The 10637-nt window shown below is 50.3% G+C and overlaps 1 protein-coding gene across 1 annotated transcript in view; it reads right to left on the bottom strand.

Annotated features, from left to right (window-relative positions):
• The window catches only part of GINS1 (GINS complex subunit 1 (Psf1 homolog)), an 8848-nt gene extending 3607 nt beyond the window's left edge, over positions 1-5241 (bottom strand). Inside the window, exons 1-3 of the mRNA XM_009333727.1 lie at positions 5201-5241; positions 3706-3860; positions 2841-2922 (exon numbers count right to left, since the gene is read on the bottom strand). Of these exons, the coding sequence (XP_009332002.1) occupies positions 2841-2922; positions 3706-3860; positions 5201-5241 (278 nt within the window). The remainder of the gene's footprint in view (positions 1-2840; positions 2923-3705; positions 3861-5200) is intronic.
• Positions 5242-10637: the final 5396 nt, after the last annotated feature.

Here is a 10637-nt window from a genome sequence, read left to right as displayed (position 1 = left end):
GAGGCTTATTCAGAAATTTCACTTTTCCTGCTTCTGACCTTTTTTTGGCCTCCCACCTCGAGGTAACCCCTCTAGGCCAAGAGTGACAGGAGCAGCAACTGGAGGGCCCCAGCCCGGCCTTAGTTTGGAGCAGGACTACCCCAGCGCGAGGTCAGGTCCGCTGCGGACGAGCCCAGTACCCATCCCTGTCCCCGAGGATGTCCCCCTGCGCACCCGAGGATGTCCCCCTGCACACCCGAGGATGTCCCCCTGCAGACCCGGGGCTGTACAAGCCCCTGCAGGGGGACATGGTGCAACGTGAGCTGTGCCAGCAGAGCCAAGGACACGGCAGGTTAAAATGGGGGGAACCGGGGCGAGGGCGGTCCAGCATCAGGATGCTGCGAGGAGCCCACCGAAATCTGTGGGGTCTCTTCTGCCAGCTGGGGCTGAGCCCGTGACTTCCAAATGATGCCTTCCAGCAGCAGCGATGAGAGCGGGGAATGGCGGGCATTACCACAGACACTTTTGAGGTCACGCTGAGAGCCCCGGAGTGGATAAGGCAAAAATTAACATTTTTACCCCACACTTTAAAAAAAAAAAAAGGGGGTGCCTGTAGCAAAACTGGTTTCACCATTCCTCTTTTTGGTCTTCTCTGGGGTGCTGCACAGAGCTCTCTCTGACAACCTCCTCCCTGTATTACCCCAGCCCTTCCCAGAGCATCTCCCTTTCGCCAGCGATGTCCTTCAAACCTGAAGCTTGCCAAAACTAAAGGGAGGAAAAGAAAAAAATGTGAGGTGCATTTCTGGATGGGACAGAAAATTTTTTAGCGCTCAAAGCCCTGGAAAGGGAATCAATAACCCGGGACCACGGCTTGTCCTGCTCCAGGAATTTACTTCCCTGACCATGTGTTTCTATGGTTACTAGACATAGAAAAAGATCAGCGTTTCATACGGCACAGTTATGCAGCGACGGTCAAAATCTGGCGGAGTGGGGAGAGGACAGTGGGGCTTTTACACCACGATTGGGACACCTCAGTATGGCTTTGTATACCTGAAACATTTATGCTGCTTATGTTCAGGATGATGTGGCACCTGTACAACTGAGCAGGGACCGTGGCTGGCTCTGGCAAGAGCGTTTTAATGCTCTCAACTGTTTTATTTGGCATTTTAGGCATGGAGGCCCAGAAAAAGTCAGCTGAGAGCTGGAGATGGGCTTCTGGGGATCTGTTCCCCAACCAAACAGACCTGTTTCTTGGCCACATGGTGCTGCAGCCAAGAGACACAGTATTTGTGTCTAGGGGGGGACAAGAGGGGTGAACCCTGCTGCTGGGGGTATCGGGTCACCTCTTGTCCTTGTGCTGCCACCGAAACAGATTTGTGCCTACCTTGCACTGCTTCCTTCGACAGTGCAGCATGTTTTCCAAGGGCTCTGACCTGTAGGTGGTATTCTGGAGTCTAGATGGGGAGCACACTGCTGTTAGCCAGCCGTGGAGTAACCTGATCCCATGGCTGGAAACCAAACCTAGAAAAAACCCCATGGGCGGCTTCAGCGGGAGCAGCTTGTTGTGGGGGATTTTGCACAGCGTAGCGTCAGGACGGGATGTTGGTCTTCAGAGACGTGCTGCAACCGTGGGGTTAATGAATGGACAAGATGCAGTTTTACGACCGGGGCGTCACGCAGGAGGGCGGATGGCATGGTCTTTGGGGTGCCTTGTGTAAGGAGAAAAAGCGCCTCGGAGCCAGGAACTCCCAGCATCTCTCCCCTCTCTCCTGGCTGGCTGTGGCAGGGACATCTACTCTCTCCCTCCCCACTCAACCCGCCGCACAGCAGAGGTGTGGGGCCTGAAGAAACCGCTGTAAAGCGCCGGGTCCCCAGAGGGCTGTCACTACGGGAGCATCGCGCGTGGCTTGTCATTAATCATTGTGTTCCGCAGTGATAATGGCCCATCTGAGCCAGAAAAGATAATAGCAATAAACATACGTCCCTAATTCCAATTGTAGCTGCTGAAAATTAGTTGTTGCATCTTGCCGAGGGATAGAAATGTAACTGAGCCTTGATTGAAAAATTCAGGGGAAGCTGCCTTATCTTACTCCTTTGCCAGATTAAAAAAACCTCATACATAAAAATAGACAAAATGAATGAAGAATTTACAAACATCTATATTTTGTGTTAGGAAATGTGATAAAATTAGGAAAACAGCTAAAGACACTGATTTATACAACTCTGACTATTTCAGGCAATGAGAGGTTTACATATCACAGTTTAACAAGATAAAAGGTCTCCCACAAAATACATAGATGACAGACACCTCATCTGAATTTGACATAACACAGCATCAAGTACACATGTGATGTGATGAACAGTGCCAGGTCATTCCCCAGTTAGGTAACATACAACCTCTTGAATAAGGCAATTCAAATATAATTCTTAATTCAAATCACAACATACCCAGGCAGCATGCAGGGAAAAGTAATTTATTTTGTACATTTTGGAATGACACAACTTGCAACATGTTTCCATTTTATGTAGTTAGAGCAACAAGATATAAACCATTCAAATAATACATATATATATATCTATCTCAAGTCAACAGTTGTCTTTACTGGAATAAAGATTATCTGTTTTTGGTAAAAATAAAACTATTTGAATTCACTAATTAACAAAATGCACAGTGATCAGAAACCCAATTCTTCTCACAGTTGTCTTCCCTGGCTCGCTTGCATTTCCCTGTGATGCAGCAGCTGTGTAACCCTGGATTCAGAGAGCTCATTGCACAGAGGAACAAAAATTCACCGGCACACAGTTCCCACGGCTGCAGACTGTGCCATGTGCTTTACCGCACGGTCTCATGACACCCGCACCTGATGGATGGCGGTGCTCCTGTCACATCCGAACACACCCCACGGCTTGGAAACTGCATTTCACGTCTCCGTTTCTGGGCGCCTGTCCAATAAAGCATTTACTTACACACGTGCCTGACCTTTGGCGAGTCAAAAGTTGAATTGCACGTGGAAGCCCATTCACTGGAAAAGGGCCCTCATTTCTTTATTACCAATTAATTCCTCTGGATCTTTATGACCAAGAAATTTTAGAAACTGTGAATCTGCTCAGAAGCAAAAAAAAAAAAAACCCCTGAGCCAAAAATCTCTCTGATACGGTGGAGCCTAACGGACGTGGCTGAGGATTTATTTCCACTGCAACAGACTTGGGGATCACAGAAGATAATGAAGGCTTTTCCTAGCATTGAAAAGTTCTTTCAAGAGGAAGAGATGAAGCAGGGAAATAAGATTTTTCCCTATTAAAAAAAAAAAAAAATTGTAATTTCTGAACAGACTAATCTGGGCAGCTTCTCCCTGGTAAAGGGCCATACATCACCCTGTTGAACTGCATACCTGCAGGGACACCTTGCTTAGCATCCTCTTGCTAAGGTATCATGTCCCACGGCGGCTGGGTCTCTCCTGCCCCTGTCCCCATGCTGGGAAGGGGACAGATCCGGGTGTCAGTGGGATTAGTTCTGCTGTCAGGTCGGGGCTGCTGCGGGCACCCGGTGCGTTGCAGGAATGGCTTTGGAGGGGGCTAGACCTCATCAGGCTGAAGCCCCGCAAAGCCCTGAGCGAGGGTTACCCACGTGCCACAGGGCTTATCGAGGGTTACCCACGTGCCACAGGGCTTATTAAGGGCTAATAAGGGTATCGTGCTTATAAATAATGAAGAGGCAGAAGTTACCTGCGAGGGGGTCCAAATGCCCCAAGCCTGCAAATGGGTGGTTGAGAGATTTCTCTCCTTCAGGTGAGCTACACAGCAGCAGCAGCAGCCGCAGCTGAGACCTTCCTGCTAGAGAACCGTCCCGGGCTTCGAAACCCATCTGTCCGTGAAAGGAACTACAGGAGAATCCGGATTGTCAGAGTGATTGTTACTGGATCCCGTTTATCACCATTATAAAGTTGTCTCGTGCCTCCCTACTACTCTATTTACTGCTCCGGTAAAAAAATCATTGGCATATTTCTTTGACCTTAAAGATACAAAAAAACATATCTTCAAAAGATAGTGGGGAGAAAGGTGCTTTCACAATGACATTCAGAGCGAAAAGAGAGAAATGACATTTTACAGATCATTAGAGAACCATCTTTGGCAGAATATTTCAAATAAATTATTTTTACAAATATTTTCTGCAGTCGTATATTTATTTTGAATAGTTCACTTTCAGCTATAGGGTTACTGGTTCACTACTCTCTATTAATAGGAAAACACCACAAATATAAAAATATATGAGCTCAGCACAATTTTTAGGCTACCACAACTGTCTCCAATGATTTCGAAAGTTGTAGATCGATACCACAGAAAATATGAAACAGGTTTTCTAAGAGCATGTGTCAGGTTAGAAGATCACAGCTTGTTGCTGTTGTAAAATGCGCTGGGGAGGGCAGCTGGTGCCGTTGCACGGGATTAGCATGGAAACGAGTTGGAGGAGCCAGATGCTCAGAGCCAGTCTCTGCCGCGGCCGGACATCCCCCCGCGGGGAATTGTCTCTCTCTGACCATAAGGCTTAGAGATGTTGCACTGGGTGGTGGCCGAAGGGTTTCCACCCTGGGCAGGAGAGGAGGGAAGCGGGTGGGCAACGCCGGGCTCGCTGCGCTGAGAGTTTCTGACAAACAAAGCCGTACCCAGTCTTGTGCTTTACCCCCAGGAGGGAGATCAAGCGCAGCCACTTTTACCTGCAAAGTCACCTCCTTTCACCTTCGCATGAGGAAAAGCACCCAGGGAGCTGCAAGCTTCTCCCTTCCACCGTGGCCGGATCCTGCCCCGGGCTTTGGCCAGGAGCCCAGTGGGATGGTGACTCTGCTGGGGAGCCCGAGACTGAGCCGTGGTGGCCCAAGGGAGGGGCTCGCCCGGTCCCAACCTCCCCTCCCAGCATGTGCCACTGAGTCCACCGAACATTTCAATTTAAATATTTTGCTTTTTTTTTATACAGCATGTACAGAATATACAGCATCGGATAATTATTTCCCAGTAGACTACAAGTGTCTCCCAAGATGACCTCTTTTATCAACAAATATATATAAATCGGCGGTAATAAAAGAGTCGTACCAACAAATATTATGGCTTTTCAAACAGTGTAGCTGCATTGTGCCATTGAACTTATGAGGAACCATGAGAGAGACAGAGAGATCGGGAGTCTTCAGCTGCTGAGCCCAAGGGGTGACCCTCAGCTTTGACCCACCAGCGCAGGGGCTTCGCATTGCTGGGGCAGCGCCGGCTCATGGCGCCAGGCGCGGCGCAGGCAGCAGAGGGAAGGTGGGGTTGAATTTATGACCCGTACTCTGGTTTCTGTCTCCAACCAAGCCAGTTCTTGAAACTCTCCTTTCAGCCCTGCTTTGGAAAAATTTGGCTCTGCCCAGCTGGGGTCTGCCTGCCCTGTCCCTGGAGGGGGGACCGGGTGGTGCGTCGGGCTGTTGGAGATCTCTCTCTCTCTCTCGGTCAGGGTTTGCACAAGACATCTGTCTGTCCTAGAGTGCCCTGCGGATGTGAGGGGGAAGACGCACAGGATGACGGGTGACACGGGACGTGGGGGGTGACCGTGGTGGGTGGCTGGGCTCACCAGTGCTTCGAGTGTGTCAGGAAGGGTGGTTGCAGCCTCCTCCCTGCCTGCCTCCCCCATGCTACTGCCAGGGTGATGGGGAGCTCCCCTCGGGTTGCTGAGCAGGGGGACAGTGGCTGCTGTCAGAGGAGAGCAGGAAAGCATGAGCCATCATTTTTGGAGCACATAATTGATGTGCTCTAGCACATCAAAAATACCAGAGGACAACCTTGCCTCAGCAGTGCCGTCCCCAGCCACCATCCTGGCATGGGGTGCCCGTGAGGTGGATTACCTGTACCCCAGCACTGCAAACCTGCTGCCTGCCGTGCCTCACAGGATGGATCTAGCCACTAGCCATTCCCCTCACTTTTTAGGACCTGTGAGCCATTTTGAGCTTTTTCTCTCCTGCATCCTGCCGTTACAGAGGGCCTTAGGCTGTCTCACCCATGGGGAGCATCCAGCATCCCCGAGACAGGCTGCGCAGGCAGCTGCCAGCTCCCTGCCTGAATGTCCCTCCATTCCTGAGTGGGACAGTGGAAGAAGCTGCTGATTTGAATTACATCTCTGCCAAGACAGATGCGTTTCTGTGTCCTCTCCAAGCTCATAGCAACAGCCTGTTTTCTACTCTAGAAAGAGGAGCGGTTGCTTTCACCATGTTTCAAGTGTACAGAAATGGCTTTTGAGAACTGGAGTGGTCACTCAAGCATCAAGATAACCGGACCACTTAATTACAGTGGAAAATTAGTAATGGTTCTAAATTACTGCTACTGTCGGTTTTTGACTACTTCCCATCTCATTTCCCTCTTCTTCAGCCTCTGGCTGAAATCAAGGCTGATGCTCACATGAACAAGCATGGGCAGCCCAGGCCTCTCCTTTGGCTCTGCCTGCAGAATGCTGAGCTACAAGCGGCTCTGCCCTCTGCGGCAGCGATGCGGAGAGCAGTGCGGAGAGAGTCCCACAGGGAACCTGCTGCCCTTGAGATGTGTGAGCTTTCCTGGCGACAGCTTTGCTCCCTGGCCATCTGACTGCTTCTTGCTGGGAATATCCTGTGGGCTTGTTTTTTGGGGTGTGTGGGGGAGGTAGCACGTGGTGTCCTCCATGTCCTCTTCTTGCTTGATTAACAAGTGATGTTCACACCTGGTGAATACCAGGTGTACCAGAGACCTCCCCGGATATCCTAGGGACAGTGACAGGTATAAAGATGCCCATCACTGCTGAGTGGTCTTCACAAAGTCATGGTTTTGATTTTACCACCTCATGCAATGTCTCTTTGGCACAGAGACCCGGGATACAGAGGGCTGCCTTGTACCAGACTCGGCATTTTGTGGCTTTTACCAGAATGTATGTGTTTCTTCCAGCAGGAGCTAGGAAGTTTAGGAGAATTCACCAACATCTCCCCTCCATCCACAAATAAAACCATTTTGCAGGATTGCTGAACAATGTCCTCAACAGGTAGTCTTGAAAGCTGGGTTATTTGCAGAGCTGTGCCTCCTAATGCTTAATGCATTATGGAAAAAAGAAACTGGACAAGTGTTGTCAGAAGTTGAGTTGTTGTCAGGGAAAAAATAATGTTTTCTTTCTTGCTAACATAGCGACTATAATGTAAAAGGTATTATTGCAATCTTTTGCTCTCTAGAGCTGCTAGAAGTAGCGCATGTTTCGTGATTAAGAGCAAGACAAGCAGGTCTCCTGCATGGCTCGCTGCGTGAGCACGTTTTCTCAAGAGCTCGGAAGACGAAGGAAGCAACATGGGGCAAACAAATGAAGACACAACAGGCATCGGTTCGTTTTCATCTGTACAGGGGGAGTTCAGCCAAGGGGCATCTAATCACAGCTCTTATTGCAAGGCAAGACCAGGGCAACGCACAGGGCTATAGCTGAAAGCAAGGGGCAAGGGAGCCATCTTAGCATTACACCGAGCAAGGAGAAATTGATTGTGCACCTCCCTACATCCCTGGGAGTCACAAAGCCACTAGTTTGCAAAAGCTTTCATTAACACTCCCAAATAAGCCCACTAGCAACCTGGGACACATTGGCACCACCAGGATCCAATCTATCCTGTGCTAGTGCAGCAATTTTACAGTCACTCAGCAACTCTCCACGTTTCTAAATATCTCTGCAAAGAAGCTCATCTGTCAGAAACTCATGTTTCTGTAAGCAAGAAACCTGCCAGGGGCTGTGGGCTGGGGCAGAGGGGCACACGGTCCTGGTGATGACAGTGCCATGGACTACCATGGCAATTTTCGTCAAGAAAACAGAGCAAGGCTGTACTCCACACAGGTCTCGCCCTGCTGTCATCTGTAAAGGACTCCTCTGAGTTAGAAACAAAGGAGAAGAAATAAATCCAACCTCAATGGAGAGGTCAGGAGGTGCAGGGAGAGAGCCCTGTGACAGTCCTCCATGTCCTTGCAAGAGTTTAGGAGCTCTAAGTGTGGATAAGCATCCCAAGCCATTGCAACTTGCTTGACTTAAAGTCTACCCATTTTAAGCTGGCGCAGGAAAGTTTTGTAGGCAGGTAGATAAGTTTTAGAATATTTAGAGCACCAAGAACAGGCTCCATTTTGAAAGAAAGGAGTTGAGGTGGACCTTGAACCCTCAGTTAAAGCAACTAGTTTGCTCTGGAAGCGTAGAGGCAGGGTTGGGGTGGGGGGTGGAGCTGGAGCATCTGTGGGACTTGATAATGGTGGAAATTCTGCAGAAATGTTTAATCTTCCAAAAACTCATGAGTGAACGACAGCAGCACAATAAAAACAGTGTCTGTGGGTAGTGGCTGTAATGGAGCCTGGGTGATGAGCAGGAAGGGCTCAGCATGCTGACGTTTGCCTCTGCTGTGTGGAAACTTGCACTGTTTTTTGCTTGCAGGGGCTCAAGTTCAAGACATCTTTTGGAGTAGTTAATCTTTGCCCTGAGATACAGACAGCAAGCCTGAGCTAACAAGCACTGCCGTTCGGTCCAGTGAGAGAAGAGACTCGTCCCACATGGGAAGCCCCTAGTTGTGGGGCAGGAGGGACAGAGAAGGCTCCTCTGCAGGGAGCCTGAAGGAAGAGGGCATGTGAAGAGGCTCCACAGGGGGAACCAGCACAGAGCAAGCCCCAAGTTGGATGATCACCGTGTGCAGATGGCCATTTTGGGGCCTTGAGATGGCTCAAGGTGGATGCTGGAGGACCCCAATGTCAGGTAGCATATGCTCCTGGTGCATTGCTAATGGTCCTTTCCACCACTACCTAGAACTGCACACTGTTGGAGGTGGGGTGTGTGTGCTGGAAGGGGCGGAGAGCTGTCGTAGTGCAGTACAACAGATCAAGGGCTATTTTGAGTCAAATAGATAAAAATACTGCCTGGGGTTGGTGCCCACAGACAGCGAAAAAAGCTGGAGACTGTGCTATAGCTATGCAGAAATCAAGATGAATGTCCATAGCCATGGCAGCTGGGGCAGGGGGATATGCTGTGGCAGTGTCTAAAGGGGGTTTCTAGGTCTGGGTGGGACCCCACGGCACTTCTCCGTTCCCTGTGCCCTCTGATGCTGCACATCCCATTGGCAGCACATGGCTCCACCACCCAGCAGTGCTCCACAGTGCCTGATTTGGGAACAGTGTGCACCCCAGTGCCCTCTTTCACACTTCTAGGGAGGGGACCCCCCAAGCTGGCGTTTACCTTGGGAGGGTGGGAAGAAGCCAAGGGAGGGCCCACAGGAGAAAGCGATGAGCTACCCTGGGGGCACTGGGTGCTCAGGGGCAGGGCTGGCCATTCTTGGGATGCTCCAGAGAGACAGCAAGACCGTGCGGAGACCCTTTGGATGCTCTCAGGGATGTGCCATAGACAGCAAATCCTGCTAGTAACAGCGATCTTCTGGCTATCTTTGCTGATAGCAGCTCCTGCTTGGCCGGATGGGCCCCTTTCCTTTGTAGCGACCCCTCCCTCTGTGTGAGGGGTGTTGCTGGCTGGTGAGAGGCTAACAGCACCTCCAGTTCCAAAAGGAGGAATGCTCAAGTCCTTAAAAGGTGAGGAAACTCACTGTATTTATTGTCCTTTGGTGCTTTTTGCAAGAATACAGATGCCTCTGGATGCTTTCCTGCGCAAGTCAATTTTTTACAAGATAAACAGCCTTTTCTGCAGCTGTGCTGTGCACATGTATGCGTGTGTGTGGTCGGTCATCACAAGCTCAGAGAGGCCAGAAAGGTTCCCGCTACTCTGCAAACATGCTTCCCCAGATGGGCCTGGGTGCCAAAGCCTACAGAAAAATAATGCAGGGGTTTCTCCTGGAATAACACCCTCTGGCATTAAGTTTTCCCTCTTTTCTCTCTCTCCGTCACTTTCTGGCTATGCCCAGCTCTGCCTCTCCGGGAATGCAGCTGAGCCTCTGCCTTAGGTATGTATATGGCCCCCAATACCATTGCACTTGATTCTTACTCAAGCATTTAAAAATAGCTGTAACAATAACACATGGGGTCTGGTTCTCCCCTCCCTGCCCATAGCAGAAATAGCACGGTGAGTTTATAGACTGCATCCAGACTCGTGACCAGAAAGGGCTCAAAGCCTCTATTTTCCCTTTTGTCCTTTAAGGAAGCAATGAAAGCGGGGAAAAAGATGCACAAATCACTCGCAATGTCCCCTCGCCCCAGAGCCACCGCAGGCTGCCTGGAAATGTGTAACACATGGGTGGGCGTGTTGTTTGGAGGTGAGGAGTTCGCATCTCTGGAGTGAGCGGTTCCCATGCTGCCCTGGCACAGATGCAGGTGGGCAGTAGCAGTTTAGGTAGGCTCAGCCGTGAGATGCTGCAGGTTTGCAGCTCCTGCTGGCATCAGGCACCTGCAGAGTCCCTGGCTTTTTTGCACCTTTTCTGTGTGTTCATGTTGTGGCTGGGATTTGCCTCCTCTCCCGTTGGCCCCTGAAGAGCTGGGGATATGGTTTTGCTAAGATGCTCAGGGCTGTCGCTGCTCCGTATGCTCCTTCGCTTTGTCCCCAAGTGCTTTGCAGTGGCCTGTTGAGTTACTTGGATGTCCGTCTCTGAATGTCCTTTGCACTGTGCTGCATCCTTTTCCATGGAAGGGTTTGCCTTCAGCTAGTGGGGGGGGGGGGG

This window comes from Pygoscelis adeliae, unplaced genomic scaffold (genome assembly GCF_000699105.1).
Source record: "Pygoscelis adeliae isolate BGI_AS28 unplaced genomic scaffold, ASM69910v1 Scaffold621, whole genome shotgun sequence".
Taxonomy (NCBI): domain Eukaryota; kingdom Metazoa; phylum Chordata; class Aves; order Sphenisciformes; family Spheniscidae; genus Pygoscelis; species Pygoscelis adeliae.
This window is presented reverse-complemented; position numbering and strand designations above follow the sequence as displayed.